This window comes from Gopherus flavomarginatus, chromosome 11 (genome assembly GCF_025201925.1).
Source record: "Gopherus flavomarginatus isolate rGopFla2 chromosome 11, rGopFla2.mat.asm, whole genome shotgun sequence".
Taxonomy (NCBI): Eukaryota; Metazoa; Chordata; order Testudines; family Testudinidae; genus Gopherus; species Gopherus flavomarginatus.
This window is the reverse complement of record NC_066627.1, coordinates 51,234,810-51,254,534: the sequence shown is the minus strand read 5'-3', so window position 1 is coordinate 51,254,534 and position 19,725 is coordinate 51,234,810. Positions and strand designations below refer to the sequence as shown.

The following is a 19,725-nucleotide window of genomic DNA, read 5'->3' as shown; positions in this document are numbered from 1 at the left end:
CTCCATATCAGTTAATAAGCAGGCTGGGTCTGTGCTCAGGCTCCGCTGGTGAATGGAAGGGACAACAGCAATTGTGTCTCATGTGCCTGCCCTCTCCCACAACTTCCCTTCGTTGAGCAGAAAAAACAGCTACTCAGATTCTTGACTCTTCATCCTCCGCATTTAGTTTTAAAGGGGCGGTTTTGCAGATAAAGTGCTGGACTGAGAATCCTGGCTCTGCCTCAGGCTCACTCTGTGTGAACTTGGCCAAGTCACTTCATTGCTCTAGGCCTCAGTTTCCCCATCTGTGTAATGGGCATGATGACAATGACCTAGCACTGTGGGGTGCCATGAGGCTGAGTTCATTCAGGTTTGTGAGGAGCTTGCATCTCCATGGATGGCAGGCGCTAGAGCAGTATGAATCAACAGTATTTAATACTGTTAGTCATTCATAAATAAGCTCTCTTGACTCCTCACCTGTTGCTATGCCATCAAATAGGGACAGCACTCTGATTGGCCTCCTTTCTGTTGCAGGGACCGCCGGGTAGATTTTAGGCGCATCCTGCAATTAAACAGAGAGAGAAATGAAGTAGGCAGCACCATCAGCGTGAGCTCATGCTCCTATCGCAGCAGGACTCCCCTGCTCTGGGTAACAGCTCAATGCTCCGCGAGGCAGGCCCCAGGCCCACGCCCTGTCGTTACGTGGCTCTCAGATGGCTTCTCTTCAAGAGAGCTTGGGAGAGCCCAGATGCTTTGGGAGACGAGTGTGCAGGAAAACACAAGCCAGGAAAGCAGAGGGCACCACGACTGGGTCAAATGCTAACAGAAAAGTGTGGATTTTGAGGAATGGTTTTAAGAATCCAGCAGATTCCCATAATCCCAGGTGACAGTCAGCAGGACCCCTCAGGAAGATGCTATCCTGCCTTTTACAGGCAGCACGAAGGATTCAAGCACTCAGAGATCACAGTGACGGATGACATACAAGAAGCCAGAGAGATAAAACAGTCCCTGTTGCCTCAATTCCTCCTCCCTATTCTGCTGTCCTTCAGCCATTCTGCTGCTCTCCCCGGGGCACATCCTCAGCTCAGGCAAGCTGCGATGGCTCCACTGAAGTGCACTGGCCCACTAAAACCAGCTGAGGATCTGCTCCTCCACTTGCATGTCTAGATGCATAGCTAATATTTCCTCTCTGCTGCTTACCCTCCTGCTGTACGGTTCTGCGCAAATCCCCACTCCCAGCCTCATGTCCTTCCCCATCGCTAGTGTCCTTCAGTATCTCTCGCCCATCCCCATGTGTGATCTGTTGTACTCCTGCCCCAGGTCGATTTCCTTACATATTCCTGTCCTTTGTCACTGGTGAAGAAGTCTTGCAGCCGTACATTCCAGTCCGGTCGGCGCTGTAACACCCCATACCACTTCTGTGGTTGACACATGTAACAGCTCCAGGGCTCTTGCTCTTTTGCCTTGGCCGAGGTACCTTGGCCTACCAGGACCTCCAAGCATTCGACACAGAAGCACCTGCGCAAACCAGGAGAAAATGGTTACTGAGTTCCAGAGGCTCCTCCACTGAGCCACCTTCCACCTCCAAGATTATGCTTGTAAATCTCCCCAGGACAGGACATTACCATGAAGCCCAATTCTCTCATCTCTCCCATCTTTAAGGGAGACAGTAGGTCTCCAGGTCTTCTCTGGCACCACTGTGGAATGCATGTATCTCTAGGTGTTTAGAGCTGATGACCCAGCTACGTGTTCAGCCAGGGTATTCACGCCCCTGCAAACTGGACAAGGCATGTGCTATTCTCTTTAAGGGCTATGCGCACAGACCTGCTCAGGTATGAGGCAGGCAGGTCTGCTGAGCACCACACCACAGTCGGGCCCAGAGCATAGTGCTTTCACCTGGGATTTGCTGTCCACAAGCCAGGTCTGATCAGCTGGACTCTGAGACGACACTGGACACTGTGTGAAGAGAAAGGCTATACATCCTTGGGTTACAATCTGGGGAAGGCGAGTCAGGAGCCACTGGGACGTATTACAGAGGCTTAAAATAGTGTCCTCTGAACTATGTCTAAGTGGCTTCTCCCTTTCTCTGGCTGGGGTTTTCAAAGGAGCCAGCCTGCCAGCCCCTACTGAATTTCAAGTCCCTCCAGTCTCCATTGAAAATCTCAGCCCCTATTACTGCACTGATCGGCCTGTCCTAGTCCACACCTATGGGATGCATTAAGGTTGGAGGCCAACATTTTCAAATTGGACTGCTTATCCCATGGATCCTCAACCTGGATTTAGGTACCAAAACCCAACTAGGCAGATTTTCCAGCAGCGCTGAGCCCCGTCCCCCTGAAGTGTCTGCCCCAGGAATTTGGTGTTCCCTCTAATTTTTCCCACCCATGTGCAGAATTAATTTTGTTATGTGACAGGTTCCCTCCATCTTGGTGCACAGAACAAAATTCATGTGGCAGGGGTGGGACCGAGGGGTTCGGAGTGTGGGCAGGGGCTCAAAGCTGGGGGTGGAGGTGTGAGGGCTCCAGCTGGGGATGCAGACTCTGGAGTGGGGCCAGGGATAAGGGATTTGGCATGCAGGCTGCCCCGGGCTACAGTTGGGAGAGAAGACTCCCCCCAGCTCTCTATCCCTGCAGCAGCACCTGGGCTGAGGTGGGAGAGGTTGGGCTAGAGACGGCCGGGAGTGGCACCTCTCCTTATCGTGTCAGGTCAAGGGCTGTGGGAGAGGCATCTGTCCCCGCCGCAGCCGAGCGCCTGCACGGTGCTTAATAGGCTACGGCACAGCCGCGCAGCTTAGAGGGAACTTGGGCCAGAATCTGCTGGAGATGGAAAAACACCCGTGGCAGGTGCCAGGGAAGGGGTGCCTACCGGCAGCAGCTGGCATTGCTACACAGCAGCAGCTCCTTGCCCTCGCAGCACACAGTGCAGTAGGACTGGTAGCCGTCCTCATCATACATGTAGAAGAGCTCCAGGAATCGATCCTAGCGAGAAGCATGCCCAACAGGGAGAATCAGAATCCCGGAGTCTGCTGCAGAGCCAGCCCCTAACAGCACCAGGCAAGATGGAGAGAACACAGGGGGCCCATGGCGCATGCCAAAACCCGAGGCTCCAGGAAGGCTTTGGCTCATACTGAGAGGCAGCACCGAGCTGCACCTCTCCGGTGTCCCTTGGGAGCCTCTTGAGCTCCTGGGTACACAGGGCAGCAGATACAGCATCCGCATGTGCACGTAGGGCTGGATCCAGTGCCCGGGGAGCCAATGGAATGAGTCTCACTGACTTCCATGGGCTTTGGATCAGATGTTAGAATGGTGCCACGTGCTCTCCCCTACGATGGCCAGGACAAGGGTGTGGCACCCTGGCTTCACCTCCCCCAGCCCTATCCCGGGTAGGGTGACCGGCCCCTTCCGCAGCCTTAGCGCACGGTCACAGCGTGGCCCCCACCCTAACCCTAACCCTGACACGGGAAGCTTAGCAGTGCTCCTGTAGGCCCTGGGGCTTCCCACCCCAGCTGGTTCTCACTCCACCTGGTTCTCACCCCACCGCACTCGGCAGCTGCTCTCAAAGCCTCGCAGGCTGCAGTAGCCAGAGTCACTGCACACTGACAGTGACCTGAGCCAGCCTTCTCCCCTGGTCCCCCACATCCACCCTCACTAGTGACTTACCCTGCAAGTCTGGCAAAGGCCCCCCTCAAACAGCGGGTGGAATGTGGCTGGGTTTTTTCTCCCACACGATAAACAACTGTCTGTTTAATACAATGAACACACCCTTTAAAAACAGTGTTATTGATCCCAGGAGCACCTAGAGGCCCAGAACGAGAGCAGGACACCACAATGCCAGGCGCTGCACAGACGCACAGTGAGAGACAGCTCTCGCCCCGAAGAGCTCAATCTAGGCAGACGAGAGACACAGGAGGGCAGAAAAGAAGGATGATTATTCCCCGCGTTAACAACGGGGAGCCTCAGCTCCGAGAGACAAAGGGCCTCGATTCAGGTGCTCAGCACCCACAGCGGGAGCCAGATTTCCCAGGCAGCTCAGCTCCCTGGGTAGCTTTCTCCTTCATTGCAGTAATCGGTGAAAAGGGACCCCTAAGAATCGAGTGGCAGGCAGCAGCCTCTTTGCCACAGGAAGCCCTTTGTTTGTCACTGCCCCCTCCGTGGCTCATACCAGAGCACCTACCAGAAGATCACAGGGCCCTTCTTGCTAGTCTGCAGAATGAAGCACCTGAAGAGCCAACCACCACCTCTGTGACGTAGGTATGATCATGATTAGCACTTTGCAAAGAGGCACAGAGAGTGAAAGTCAGTTCTGAGTCAGTGGCAGAGCAGACTAGAACACAGCCGTCCTTAAAGCCCTACCCGTTCCCGCTTGGGCCTTATGGCGCTACGCTCTGGTCCTTTCCGGAGTTTCGGTTTTGCCAAGTTTGTAAGGAAACACTGTCCATAAAGACAGGCTACTTCTCCCCTTTGCTGCATCCCACTTAACACTGGACTAATTCTATTCCCCCCCGGCCCCCGCCTCATTTTCTCCATTTTCCATAGATCGTTATACGGCCCTTTGCCCCATATAATTTTTTACAGCATGTTTAGGTATAGCAGAATTTCAAGAACAAACCAATTTCTGACCAACTTGAGTTTAACCTTTAGCCAGTAGCCCCCCTCTCTTAGACTGACATTTACCCCTGTACGTACAGAGGGCCAGCGAAAGGTCTAGGTACCAGGTAGACTCTCCTGAGGATCCCGCTCCTGCAGGGATATACACACATGCTTCAATTTATACACAGAGAGAGGCCTCAGCAAACTCCAAGGCACTACTCCCAGCATCTCAAGTTAAACACCTGGCTAACTGTTTGCAGGGTGACTGGCCCTCATGCATTTCACCCTCCGGGAAGGATGGTCACCTCTGCAGCAACCTGGAGAATTTCCAATAATTCCACACGGTGCAATTAAACGGGAGAGACCAATTATCTCTCATCAGAGGCCGTATCCAAGCACCTGATTTAGCCACTGATTTTTGACTGAGAGAAGAAAGGAAACTAATTACCTTCAAGGCTCCTGTTGTTCTTTGTGACTTCGGAAACCATTTGCTCTTTACAAATAAAAAATAAAAAGAAAACGTGCTCAATCCTTAAACGATTTTATGTAGCAAACTTTACATGTTACCTATTTAATAGCACTCAAGTTCCTTAATTTAAACCACTATATCAATACTGAATATTCACCCGAAGGCATATATATAGTCACATATTATGCACTTATCTTACACGGACTGTGTGTCCTTTTCGGAGCTTTACTCCAGGGGTTCACTGCTCTGAAACAGTCCCAAATGAACCCAGGAGACAATACAGTTCAATACATTTTGGCAGAAAACCTTCTGTAGCTGTATATTAGCATGCAGCATGAGGATGTGCATGCATGGCGGTGCCTAGATTAGGCTATGTCATGCTAAGTGTGTTTGTGTGCAGATTAGGGGACGTGCAGGCGAGGGCTATGTGTAGTGGGGCCGTGTACACATGATGTGGGTATGCAGTGTACAGAGGTGTAGATACTGTATTGACACAGCTATGCCAATACTCCAGCTCCCACATTTCTGGTGCTACACCAAAAAATGTCGTTCATTCAGTGCTGCCTGAGAGGGAGTCACAGCCTGTCACATGTCACCTGCCCAGAGGGGTCTCTCTTTGGTGCTTTCAATGTCTAAGTTTTTGCTGAATTGTGACATCCCTCTTGGTGCGACCCCCCCATCTCCCGAGTTACCTCTGCTCTGGTCCTCCTCCACCCGCTCCTTGCTGTTGCTGCAGAAGTTAGTCTTTAGTCGCTTGGCCGGGGGGCAGTGTTCAGGGGCACAGACCTCTTCAGTGCCATTCTTGAGGGGAGCCACTCCGTTCTCTGTGAAAGAAGAGCAGCCTCAGCCTTCCCGGACTCTGTCCGGTCCTGACCCACTACCCTGGCTCTTTGCAATCTTGAGAGCCTCCAAGAAAGGTGTTGAATTTCTCTCTCCCCCTCATCCTCACCAAGAATAAGTGCCCTACTCCCCTGGTCAGATTTATCCTAGTCTAGTGAGAGAGCCATGACAAACAAAGGCCAGAGCACTCCCGAACACATGCTCGACCCAATGCCACGTTCCCCACAGTGTCTGGCAACGCGGCACCCACACACCGTCCTTCCGGCAGGGATTTAGTCTGAGCTTCTGGCGAGACCCTCAACATTCCTGCTGTGTGCCAGGACCAAGGCCAGAGCTGCAAGTGCTAGAGATGATTGGGAGATTGGGATGAGGAGCTGGGAGATTTCTTTGCACCTGGCACAGTTCACCCCCTCTCCCTCACACACTAAGCCCTCCCGGCCAGCCATGACTCTGGGAGAGGCATCTCAAGGGCCATTCTTACTTTTTGCCTTCGCTGGGCATCAAAATATTTCCACAGAGAGGGAAGCTGTGATCCCCGAACCCCTCATGTGGTACCCAACTCAAGCCCTGCCTGATGGATGAACACAACCAAACAACGGTTTAGTTCCTGGAGCAATATTTTTATGCCAACTGAAAGGTGCTTCGTGTCTTTCCTCTGGCCTTTCGCTAAGCTGCTGCTGGGCTTCTTTGTCTAACGGTACCCACTGTGCTACTGCCCAGGCAGGGCCAAACGCATCCCTGGGACAACTCCACTGCAACCTCTAGAGATAGCTCTGGCCCCCAGTGTGTGAACGGAACCCTGAGCAGCAGAAGACGATTTAGCCAGGAGGGAAGAGGGTGGCCAAGGGGTCAGTAGCAGCTAACCAAATTCAAATCCAGAGCCAGGAAATGAGGGCAAGGGACCAGGTGTGTTGGCAAGTCTTGACCAGGCCAGCTCTGCTGTTTGGCTCACAAAAGCAGCAAACCTGGAGTTTTCGGTGGTTTCAGTCCCTTGCATCCCATGGGCTTGAAGCCGCTGAATGCCCAGTCAATCATGGGCTTTAGCTGCTCTTCCAGAGACTCCCCAGCGGTGCCTGGGAACGTTTTCCCTGCCCGGCTCCTTGCAACCTGCCGGAGAGAGGGGAGAAGTTATTATGTTCTACACAGCTGGATGACAAGTCAAAGCATCTCACAATGGCATCCCAATGACAGTCTCCCTTGGAAACAACCACTCAAGGAGAGAGGGCCAGGGTCATGGGGGCTCCCTGTCTTCTAGTCTGGCTGAAATGCGGAACCCGGGCAAAATAGATGGCCTGACTTTTCTTGCTTGGATGCAGCCTCCTGTGCCAGCCCTCCCCGCAAATACGTGCACACTGGCTCATTCATACCAGCACCTGCAGCAACAGCTGCTCCCAGGGTGGGGGATGCACAGGCCTTTCCTGAGGGCAGCGCTGACACATATTCCAGCAGTGGGTGCGCCAGCTCCAGACGGCTCTCTTGGGGAAGAGCACGCCTGCAACCAGCCATGTCTGCGAGCCCCAAACCAGGCAGGAGCAGGAGGAATCAGCCCACGGCCACTGGCCTAATTCCAAAGGCAGCGGAGTCCCTGCAGGTTTGCAGAGAGTAACCAAGAGTGGAATGTGTCCCACTGTGTGTACCAGATATTAGCTTCATGGGACATTTAGCCCCAGTGCCAATAACAAGGCCTGCTGCTCATCAATCATCAGCCTGGATCAACTGCTCCCAGGATAACATCCCCGAGCGACTGGGGAGCTGCTGCTGGAGAAGCAAAGATCGTGACACAGAGCCAGACTCAGCAAGACCAGTGCGACTCTGGAGCAGCCAGCAGTTACTCCGATCCCCTGCAGCGTAAATGTGAGCAGAGTCTGGCCCCAAGTCTGCAGCTCAGCACGGTGCCAGGAGAGCAGTGAGAGCAGCACTGAGCCCACCCTGAACAGCTGGGAAGAATCACTGACACTTTGCAGCGTTAGCCCCTTTCTTCCCCGGACCTCAACGTACCCCTCTCCCCCCCACCCCTTAACTAACACCTCAATGCCAGGAACTCTCCTAACCTCCCCGTGCACAGCGGGAAAGGGACTTGCCCAAGCTTACGCAGTGAGAGAGAGCGACAGAGCAAGGGAATGGAAGCCAAGAGTCCTCACTCCACTACCTGCTCTACTCAGAAGAGGGTGGCAGGGCTGTTTTCAGGGGTGAAGGAGCCTAGTTTCCTGGCCCAGGCACTTTCGCCCTCCTTAGTTTCTTCAGTATTAATGTTGAGCAGCCCAGCTGCACCACCTGCCTCAGTCAGTCACTCTGGGCAACACGAAGCGTATGCCTCACGTGGCAGATCACTAATTACAGCTTCAGTGTGAGTGGGATATGGCAGGTTCTGACTTCCCTTCCTACGTCCCCCGTGCTCCCCACGCAGGCTGGAGCCCTGAGAAATGCTCTGCCACCCTGTGTTGCCAAGAGATTCCCGCTGAGTGAGCAATCTTGCAACAAAACCCAGCCCTGCTCTCCAGTTACCTCTAGGGCATGGTGTACGGCTCGTCGATAGGAGACCAGCTTATTAAACGTGGAGTGGTTGAAATGCTGCCTAAAAGCCATCAGACCCACCAGCTTGTCTGCTGAAACCTAGCAGAAGAGTGATTAATACTTAATAACAGATATTATTATTATTAATAAAATACAAATAATAAGAAGTACCAGGCACTTATCTAGCTCCTTCCAGGTAAGGACCTCAAAAAGCTTTATAAACATTAAGTCTTGCAACATCCCCATGAAACTGAGTTGCATTATCTCCTCCCACCTGCAAGGAAAATAAGAGACTCGCTCAAGGCTAAACAGTGAGTTAATGGCAGAGCCAGGAATAGAGCACAGGTGTTTCGGCTCCAGTCCCTTGCCTCAGGCACACTACAGCACGTCTAGATTTACAATATTTAGTCCTGCAGAGAAGGAACTTGCAATGAACAGAAAGGCAATTAGCAGCGTTTGTAAATGGTGCTTGAATAGCCAGGCACAGAGTCAGCTTGTCATTTACTCTCAAAACATCCGGTCACACAAGGTGCCTACGAGACACGGTTTGTTTCCCCCAAGAAAGCTCTGCTCAGATCCAGCATCTAGCTCCCAGTGATTTCACCCACCACGCACTGTCCCTGGGGAGTGGGAGGCAGGGCTCACATTGCTCTCCAGTGACACCAACATGCACAGAATTGTTAATGGGCATCTGGAGGGAGACACTCTGCTGGAAGGAGGGTCCATGCCATGGGGAGACTGAGTGAGTGTAAGGGAGAGTGTAAAGAACATAGGAATAAATGGCTGACACCTGAGGCTCCAAGGTGCTCTCAGAGGATCTCGCCAGGCTAACAGGACCCTGAAGCCCACATTTTCAACTAGCCTCCACAGCATCACCCACAACATTCACTGGGGCATCCATTCTGCACGTGTAGAATGGGCGACTTCCCATGCGAATGGCCATCTGCACATTCCCTGCCCATTCTGCATGGGTTGGAGGCGAGAAAGGTGCACCTGTGCGGCTAAGGACCAGCCCCTGTGGCAGAGTGTTTTTCATAGAACCATTTCTTATCTGAACAACCTGAGACGTCCGACACTAAAATCTAGTCCCTCGTTCACAAGCTGTCCCTCCTGTTGTTGTAGGCTTGCTCCGGTCTCTACTGGCACTTCTGCTGCAGATGGGATTATTTCCTCTTTTTGTTCATTATCAGAATCTTTGTTTTTGAGAATGAAACCATGCTAAGAAATCCAATCCAGGCTTTGCAAATAGGGGCAAGGCATCAAGATCCTGGAGGGATCACAACGAGACTTGGGCACCCTCTACTGGCCATCTGGCTGCCTCTGCAGTGGCACAGGTCACAGCAACCCAAGTTGCAAAGCAATCGGCAAGACAAGAGTCCCCAGCCTGACCTGACTGCTAGAGGGGGCAGTGAGCATCCGCAGCCCCTGTGCTTTCAACGTACCTCAGAGAACTTCCCGTCCCCAAACCATTGCACCCAGCGCATTCCAGAGATTGCCTGACGTTTGGACGTGACTCTGTAAGAGACGATGATTGCAGGCCACCAGGAGAAGCCCTTGATCTTCCCCCACACGAGCTCCCCAATTCCAAAATCTTTCCCATCCTGAAAAAGACCAGGGCAATGCAAATCAGCAGCAGCAAACACCAGCCACACATAGCACGAGGAGCCCACAGAAAAGCCAACAAGCGCCCTCAAGTGATTGTGAAATTGCTTCGTGTACACATTGCAGCTGGGCATTGTTTGCATCTCTCTCACCTTTACACAATTCACATGAGTCCAGCTACTCATGTGTGTAAGCATTTACAGGATTGGGCCCTGAAAGCTAGCTCCTACTCCCTCCCAGATGAATGCCAAAGCTGCCCTTGACATCAATGAGACCAGGTTCAGGCCCTAAGTCACTAGGGAACAGGGAATTTTGGTTCCAAGCAACTGTCTGTAGGAAGTATTGTAAGATTTTCAGAAGAATGAGGGAAAGCTTTTTCTGTTGGCAACTTCACACCCAACTAGGCCTCCTGGGCACTAACATACAGTGCATGCCTCCTCCTGCACTCACCCAACCAGCATGCCCCCTCCTGCTTGTGTCCTGGCTTGCACTATGCAAAAAAAACCTCAGAGCAGCCTTTTCTCTGCATTCGTACAAGGCAGTCTCAGAAGTGCCTGGTTTCACTGATGCAGAAACATACGGGTTTACCACCTTCACTCTGTTGGCCACATCCTCAGCTGGTGAAAACTGGTGAGGTGAGTGAGCTCCACCCATTTCACCAGCAGAGGCCTTTTCCCTCCCACAGATTCCCTCAGAGGTATGAATTATGCTGTATTATTAGGCATGCAGCAATTCTCCAAAAAGGGCTATATTTCTGGAGTTCAATGTACCTGCCCTAGTCATCCACATTACATAGAAATTGAAAACTTATTTTATGTACGTTTAGATGAGATATAATATGGAGCACTCGAGTGGTGCCATAAGCTTGTAGGCAAGGGAAACACTGGTACCCAAAATGAGGCAGTGACGTTTTTTGCATAGTTCCAGGAATACTGCAACATGACGATGACGGCTTTTACTGTTTATGTTAATTTCAGCACCTTAGTGTGGTATTTCAGGGCCAAAGCTACCAAACAACAATATAGTAAAAGACTTTTATTGGTTTTGCATGTGCAAGTTTTTTTTTCCCCTCAGAAATGATGTTGATTAGCATGTGGCAAAAATGACAAATAACATTTTGCAAAATACCTCACATGAACTATCTTCACATTACGTACTCTTAGTTTGCCAAAGTATTTCACAAGTGATTAGAATAGGTTTTTTATATTTTCAAATGAAATTTGCTGACCAGATCAGTCTCACGCTGCAGGTTGTTCACCAGTAGCAATAGATTGCATCCCCACAGTTTGTACTGCACAGTGGGTAGATACAGATGTATGTGAATTCCTGATGTAATGCTTCTCCATTTGTACATACATCACACCTAGTCTGCCTGGTAGAAGGTTTTAATGTGTAATTGCCTGTGCATGCTGTACTGGCCTTTGAAATTTCTAGAAACTAGCTTTTTAATTCAGTGGCACTTACGCCCAGGTCAGTGAAGAAATGAGAAGCTAGTTTTATACTGGGCTTCAAAGTGTTCACTAAACAAAAATAGCAATTTGGATACTAACATACAGATCCAATTTAGTACAAGTCAGTGTACTTGTACAAAATGAAAAACGGTGAGAATGCTCACACTACACACTGGGAATTTTACCTTTGTGGGGAGTTGCAGTATATGAAGATATGGAGGATACAAGCCCCTTTACGCTTACATCAAAGAGAAAAAAACTCCCCGCAAACTTTGAAAAATGTTTTATCTGTCAAGAAAGTCAAAAGAAAGCAAAAAACTCTCCAAAGTCACCAGTGCTGGGTAGAATGTGGTGATGGTGGCAGCAGAAGGCAGGAGTAGTGAGTTGTATCAGCGGCTCCTGGGGGAGTTTTCTAGTTTAGGTGATGTGCCACCAATGCTCAATCACAAGTGTTGCTTTCAGAAGTACCCAAGCACATGAAATAAGGCGCATGTCAGAGTTGTGTCGAACCCAGGGAAGAAAACAGACTCTGAATCTGATCACCTGCTTCTATAGCCATCAGAGCAAGCACGTCCTCCAGCAACGGGTCCTGCTGCCATGCTTGCTTGAGAAAAAAAAAACACACAGGACACACTATAAAACAGAAACATATGAGGGAGCAACTAATCTGAGGGAGGCAGCAGTCCAAGTGGAGATGACGACATGTTGCGCAGAGTATCTGTAAAAAGCTGAACTGCTAAGGATGCTGTTTATCACTTGCCCTGCCCAAAACCATCTAGTAACACTCCAGTCACCTCACAACACTGCATTGTATCACCTAGCTGGAGACAAAACAACATCTCCTGTCCAAGCTGCTACAAAGATATAAAGCCCTGCTTCCTCGGATGTAGAAACAGCAAGCTATGCCAGTAGCAACTTACAGGCAAGATTAGAAAAAACACTGGGGTTCTGTAATTTCACTCCATGCACAGCATGGACAAGGCAAGTCTACCATTGTTCTATGCAGCGCAATAACATTAGCTGATGCTGTCCAAGCTGCCAGTCATCTGAAGCAAGATCTTAAGTTCTTCCAGTGAGTGAGCCTGATGAACTGCTTTCAAATGATCAAGTGGTTCTTTATAATACCACTTCAACCCTTCAGTCTGAAAGAGCAAGAATGAAAGCCTCAGAATATTATCCAAGTGATAGTAGAGGCCAGGTACTTTTGTGCCCCAACTGGTGCATGAGTTTGGTCTTTCTTTCATAGATAAGCAGGCACAGAACTCAGCCAGCAATGAGCACCATCCTTCTGAAGACACACAGAGAAAGTGCCTTAAATATTGTGCATTCTGCAATCCACTGCACATAAGCCTTGCTGCACAGCTACACCGTGAGTTTGGGTCTCACAGACTTGCACCTTCAGAGACTCTGCATCAGTTATGACAAGCTGAGACGGTGCATCACTAGTGCTGCAAAAACAGAAGTAGAAAGACTCCCGGGAGGTATATTAATTCCAGATGGAATTGCACCACTTCATGCTGGTGGAAAACTCATCCGTGAAGGAGATGATAATATAGACATCACACAGAGAGTGTTGATGGTGTGACAGAGTGCTGGGAACCAATGGCTGGGCCAGCACTCTGATCACTTAAACCCCACATTAACTGGGGAGAAAGGCAAGTAGGCTAGTGAAAGCAGAACCAAGAAGGTTCTCTGGATGGAGAGATCTCTTGGCTCTGGTTTCTTTCCAGTTGCTATTGGTTGTTACACATGTTCTTTGCATGCCAGTGGTTCAGCCCCCACTGGACTGTCACAATTTGTGGTGTCACTTCTGTGCAGCTGGAGTCTGGAATCCGTGAACCCAATTCACACTTGTGGGATAGCATGACTTTGGGGTACATGTGCCTCTGAGAGCCTGATCCTGCAAGGTGCATACTTAGCCCTTACAGGAGCACAGGGCACTCAAAGCTCTTTGTAGGGGGCACTGCATCCTACATGCATGGACTGCGTCTGAGAAAAGACCCAGCGAGCAGGCCCCATCCCTCCCTATCAGCTCTGTGTCAGGAAAGGCCCATAATTACTGACCAGTTATTAGGCAGTATAGTTCACAATCCACTGCATCGCTCACCTTGGCCAGGATGCATGGCATGCCCCGGGGGACCCCACACAGCAGAGTCTCTTAGTCAGTCAGGGGGCTAGAGGGAACCACCAGATCTGCCCCTGTCCAGCAGCACACGAAAGAATCCCTTTCCTACCCTTTACAGCAAGGCCTGTCTTCTCTAACACAGGAGGCACTACAGGGAGGGAGAGTGATTCCTGGCCAACAGGCCCTCCCACCCCATTCCTGACCAGGGGCAAGAGAAAGGAAAAGGTCTGAGGGGAAAAAAGGAGAAGAAACTAAGGGGATGGGCAACCAAGAATAACCCTGAGGGGGGCCCCAAATCCTGGTCCTGCACGGAACACAAAGCAAACAAGCCAAATCCAAACTAAGGCCTTTCTTCAATAATCTAATCAGTAGGGTGGGGGAGGCACCATCATCCCACGTGCAAATCCTCAGGCTAAGCTTTGGTGCGCATTAGGTGCCTAATTATGTAGCAAAATGCAATTGCACAATTCCAGCAAGCCTCTGACTGTGCCCTGGCACTGGGACGCGGTCACAGAGTCACCGGGTGATGCTTTGGAACTATTCCATATGAAGCCAGTCAGGACTCTGGGGCAGCCTCCTCTCTCTGAGCAGACTGTTGCCAGGGCAGGAAGCTTGAACATCTTCGACCTCCCTGGGTCTGACCTCGGAGCATTCAGCACCCCCTTCCACACCGTGCGCTTCCCACAGCGAGTCCGCCCGGGCAGGGCTACTGGGGCAGCCAAAGGGCCCTGCACCCCAACTCCGCAGTCAGACGTGATCTCAGCCAGCCAGTAAAAAGGTTTATTATTTGACAGGAACACAGCATAGGACAGAACTTGTTAGCACAGAAATCAGTGACTTTCAGCCAAGTCCATCCTGGGGAGTCCTGGGCCAGAAGCCCTGGACTCCCACTCTTCCAACGACCCAACCTCCATTGCTCCTCCTTCTCTTTGTCTCCCTTCCCAGGCAAAAAGTCACCTGGTCATCACCTGGTTGCATCCCGCTCCTGGGTCTCAGGTTATGAAGAGCACTGGCCATAGCCTACCTGCAGGCAGCTGGAGCAGCCTCACCTGCCCCAGAGGTCTCAGCCAAAGTCACAACCCCTAGCCTCACCACTGAGGTATTGGTGCAGCACACAGGGAAACTGAGGCACACACAGTAGTCATGCAAAACAGTAAGACTCACATAGGCTCACATACAACATAAGGGAAAATCCCCACTTGGTTACAGATGCACTCACCCAAGGGAACAACCAATTTGTCCTCTTTGGCACCTCCTGCTGGAAACATCAGTGTGTGCAACAGCAGGCTCTGCGAGGGGCACAGCTCTCAGCCTGGGCCATGGCGCACCGGGGACTCTAATCCTCCGCACCACCCCCTGCCCTCAGGGCTTCTGCTGGGGGAAAGCAGCTGTACTGCGCAGCACGGGCTCCACAGAACGGTTAACCAGAGCATCCCCTGGGCATCCTGGCTTGTTTCCCTCCCTGGCCAGCACCGCACAGAGGGCGGCAGACCCCATGGTGGGGCAGGGCTTGAATGTCACCTTGTGCTGACTCATCCCACCTGCTGCCACCAAGCACCTAAACAGAGCCCTGTGTCTCCTGCCCACCTGGCTGGAAGAGGAACCTTGAGCAGTGACATGTGCAAGGGCAGAGGAGTCAAAGGCAAACAGCAGGCAGGAAGAGAGGTTGCCATGAAACTCCAAATCATGTGCCAGGTGGGTGTGAGACTGCAAAAACCCATGAGATACCTCCCTCATCTGGGGAGTCTGTCCTAGCTCTGGGTACTGTCTTGCTGTCCCAAGATCTCAGTGAGGACGCGATACTGTTCCTGGGTGCAGAGACAATGATTTGCCTGGAACAGCCACAGCTCAGGGATCACTGGGCTCCCCTACCTGGTATTCCACCACTTCCCCTGCAACACTGCTCTCCTGCTTCCCAGCGACAAGCTGGGGGGATCCATTCTGGTCCTCCAGGCTGCTGCTGGCAGACATGGTGCTGCTGCTCTGGGAGGACTCCTTGGAATCCTCCTCAGTGAGGTCAATCAGGGGCGCCTGGACAGACATGGCCGTCCTCCTCTTGGAGCACTGGGGAGAAGGAATAGGGCATGAGTAGCCAGCAGAGGGAGGCAGGAACGGAAACAGAGGGGCAAGGAGGAGAGAGAGAACAAAAGCCTGAAGGGCCAGGAAGGCAGCACAGACCCATCCTGCATCATATCATCCCTGCAAACTGCATCCCCCAAACACGCTAAAAGACCATGTCTCCAGGCTGAGAATCAGAGAGCCAGACTCACACCAGCCTCCTCCTCTACAGCCCTGGACAGGCGCAAGCAGAAAGCTCTGCTCTTGAAGCCACGCTGCACACCACGTGAGCTTCAGTTCTGCCCTCGCCAATTCACACTCTCCCTGTGTGTGGTCCCCGGTCCCAAGCACAGACCTACCCGAATGGGAGCCAGGGACTCCCTGTCACGCTCCAGATCATTCCCTTCTTTAAGTTTTGTCTCCTGGAGATTCACTCCTGCCTGGAATATCCTGCGAGCTGGAGGCTTCTGCCTCAGGCTGCTCTCCCAGCCGGCAGCACCGCGCAGTCGCACCTGGAACCCAGAGAGAACAGGCCTTGGTTACACGCTTCATGCTCTTTTCCCAGCATAGAGTCAACACAGAAAATACATTTAATTTGTACTGATGCTTTCCCACAATGCACAGCAAGGACCATGCTGTGATCACGGGCCAGTTTCATTCTCCTTGCAGGGCCAACAGCAATTGGAGATTGAATTGTGAGGGACAGTAGCACGGGCTACAAAAGGTGTATGGTCCAGCGGGCAGGGCATTAGCTTGCAGGCAGGAGATCTAGGTTCTCGTCCTAGCTCTAGCACAAACCTGCTGGGTGACGTGGGGTGAACCCCTGCATCTCTCTGGACTTGTTTTACCTCAACAAGAGCTCTGCAGGCCAGACACTACCTCTCACTGTGCGACTGTACAGTGTAAAATGCGGCCTTGATCTTGACTAGAGCCAACAGGTGCTACAATAACAATGTGTATTGTCATGTGGTATCTCAGCATCTCATTGCATGGGCCTGGTGCCTTTAAACTACTTGATATCCCACCCATGAGAAACCCAATATTCTCTCCTTGGAGCAGTTATCTTGCCCCAAGAGAGCCCAGCCCAGATCCTAGAAGGGATCCGTATTTAGAGGGACAACTTTTGTTTTCAGTCATTGTGTTTCACTGACACTGTCTCCTCTTAAAACTACCACTTCTTGGCAGAGAGGTAACTAACAAACATGTTTAAAAGGCAATAAAAAGGACCTGAGATTTGGCAGCTCTTTGGAATGCTATGGACTCTGGAGCACAGCATCTGCAGCTGGGCTGTACGTGGGGGAGAAGGTTCTGTCTCTGCAGTCCCTTCCTAGGGCCCCAGCCCTCATGTACATGTGTGTACACACACACACACACACAAACACACACACACACACACACACTGCAGAGGCTCCCTCCCATGGCAGCTTTTCCCCTGTGGTTTGTAGATCTCATGTTCAATGAAACATGCTAAAGCAGGCGGGTTTCCTGCATCTAGGGTAACAGAACTTTAAAATAAAACAAGTCTTCAAACCAGCCTAGGGGTGAACAGGCCCTTCAAGCAAACAGAATTTTAACCCCTGGGTGTATTTCAGGGTTTCTGCCGTTGGAAGGTCTGTACTCACAGGCAGATCTCTAGCTTTGGGGTTTCCAAGTCAACACAATAAAGTTACATTGCAGGCCAGAAAGACCTCTGATTTCATGATCATTTTACACATGGAAGCGAAAGGCAAAAGTAATGAGCCCCAGTTGCAGCAAAGTCCCAGCTCGTGTCTGGGGGAGGCAAAGGTTTGCGAGCTGGTTCCAGTTCCACTCTCAGCAAGGCTTTGACCTTCCCTATAGCACCTTCCACCCAAGGGTCTCAAAGCACGTGAGGAGCATCAGTGAAAGAGCCCTCCCAGCTCCCGTGCAAGCAGGTACTTCCCCCACATTTTAAAGACAGGGAATCTAAGGCAGAGAGCGGGGAAGGGACTTGCTCAAGGTCTCACCATCCATGGCGGAGCTGGGATTAAAGCTCCGATCTCGCGCTTGGATCACGAGACCATGTACCCTTGTAAAGGAATGTAAGGCTTGCCCCCTCCTCTACCGCACTCCAATCCCCCCAGGCGCTCTGCAGGGCGAGGGGAGGGAATTAGTGACTGTCTGTCTCTTGTTGACATGCTCTTCGTTCTGTAAACAGGAGATAATCCAGCTATAACTGAATACTGTTTGGCTTTTTGGTTTTCTTTTTGATTAAACTGCTCCTTGGAATTTCTCTGGTTCAAGAAAGAAGCTAGAGCAGTTTGGCTCCCGATCTGCCGACAGAGAGTGTAACAAGGGCCAGATTGGATCAAATGCACGGTCCAGATTGACTAGAAGCTGCCAGTCTTGTCACAGGGCCAATCAGCAGCGGCTCTAGGCACCAGCACTCCAAGCACGTGACTGGAGCGGCAAGCCACGGGGGGCACCCTGCCGGGCCCTGCAAGGGCGGCAGTCAGGCAGCCTTCGCCTTCGGCGGCGTGCCTGTGGGAGGTCTGCCACTCCCATGGATTCGGCGGCAATTCGGCAGCAGGTATGTCAAAGCCGCAGGACCGGCAGATCTCCCGCAGGCACTCCGCCGAATCCACGGGAGTGGGGACCTCCCACAGGCATGCCACCGAATCCGCGGGACTGGGGACCTCCCGCAGGCGTGCCACCAAAGGCTGCCTGACTGCCGTTCTTGGGGTGGCAAAAAAGCTAGAGCCACCCCTGGGGTCAATTCCCGCAGCACTTCCTCAGGCCACGGGAGTAAAGAACAAATGAGGAGCACAGAATTTGGCCCAGACAGTTATTAGCAGCACTTCACAAACGAGCTGTGAGCCTGTTTAACCGAATGAGCTATTAAACCACCATACAGACATGTGAAGTGTTTCTCAAATGCGGCCACCAACAATTTTTTTGCCGCCAAAAAGCCTCCAAAGTGTGGGCAGAGATTGGAGGGAGGGGCAAAGCAGCACACGGCTGTTGCTCCTGAATAGCTGTTACTAAGGGCAGCGAGGTGCACTGCCTTGGTGCTTGCCCTGGGGCCACCACAGGGATCAGTGCCCTGCACTGTGCAGCCTCCTCGGGGGCTCCAGGCAGTGCCTCTGAAGACGTGGGGATGGTGTACAGGGCGCCGGAGGCACTTGCAATGGAGGTGGCCGCAGGGTTCAGTTGCCAGGGTACTCCCCGTGCAGATCTCCCACTCCCGCACGGGGAGCCAGGGACTTCATAAGCAGCCGGTGAGTTCCCAAACCACTTTCCCTGGGGCATCTCTTGCTGCCAGGCAAGAGTTGGTGGTCGCACTCTGAGGCCACCAAAAAATTTGTTGTGACAATTCACAGGATACCATACAATACAGACCAGAAAAACTAGAACTGCAGACCAGAGCACGATGTTCTGTGGGAAGAAAAAACTGACCTCTGGAGCCTCCCTGAGCTTCACGGGCCAACGTAGGTCTTGCTTGGAGAGGTCTTCCTTGCCAATCTTCTTGCTCCTAGTGGACACTAATCGTAGGTCCACAGCATCTACAGGAAACAGCCCAAAACAATACTGCCGTCAGTCAGTTGTTCTGGAATGGGACCCACTTACCTCAGCATGGAATTTGGTATAAATCAGCAAGTCCTATTTGGAGAAAGAGAGATCTCACCCACATCCCACCCTAGGGAAGAAATCTCACCCAACTCTGAAGATTTTGACACTCTCAGACCTCACTTCTGCAGGATTGCAAACCCCAAGCATTCACACAAGTCAGCTGGAATCGTGAGATTGCCTTAAAAATTGTAAAGGGTTTTTATCTTTTAAATGATGAATGTTAGGCCTTTAGGGTGCAATAATGGTAACAGCCAGCTCAGATAGAGCTTCTCAGCAGCAGATCTCAAAGCGCTTTACAAAAGACATCTGTATCATTATCCCCATTTTACACATGAGGAAATTAAGGCACAGAAGGTGATTCCCCCCAGGTGATCGGCAAAGCCAGGAATGAAACCCTGGTCTTTTGAGTCCCAATTCAGTGCTCAACCCCCTAAGCCGCTCTGCCACCTCCTCTTTGTATTTTCAAGCCTTTCTCCACAGCCACACAGGCTAGAAGTTTCCTCCTTCCTC

General features: G+C 51.5%; 1 protein-coding gene across 3 annotated transcripts in view; it reads right to left on the bottom strand.

Annotated features, from left to right (window-relative positions):
• The window catches only part of DNMT3B (DNA methyltransferase 3 beta), a 49,247-nt gene that overhangs the window by 15,000 nt on the left and 14,522 nt on the right, over positions 1-19,725 (bottom strand). For all 3 annotated transcript variants that reach the window (XM_050917710.1, XM_050917711.1, XM_050917709.1), the window contains 12 exons: positions 19,042-19,148; positions 15,987-16,139; positions 15,442-15,633; positions 9,834-9,992; positions 8,383-8,490; positions 6,843-6,984; positions 5,730-5,861; positions 5,017-5,061; positions 3,639-3,718; positions 2,845-2,957; positions 1,314-1,497; positions 457-541 (listed from right to left, as the gene is read on the bottom strand). In XM_050917710.1, coding sequence (XP_050773667.1) covers positions 457-541; positions 1,314-1,497; positions 2,845-2,957; positions 3,639-3,718; positions 5,017-5,061; positions 5,730-5,861; positions 6,843-6,984; positions 8,383-8,490; positions 9,834-9,992; positions 15,442-15,633; positions 15,987-16,139; positions 19,042-19,148 — 1,500 coding nt within the window. The remainder of the gene's footprint in view (positions 1-456; positions 542-1,313; positions 1,498-2,844; positions 2,958-3,638; positions 3,719-5,016; positions 5,062-5,729; positions 5,862-6,842; positions 6,985-8,382; positions 8,491-9,833; positions 9,993-15,441; positions 15,634-15,986; positions 16,140-19,041; positions 19,149-19,725) is intronic.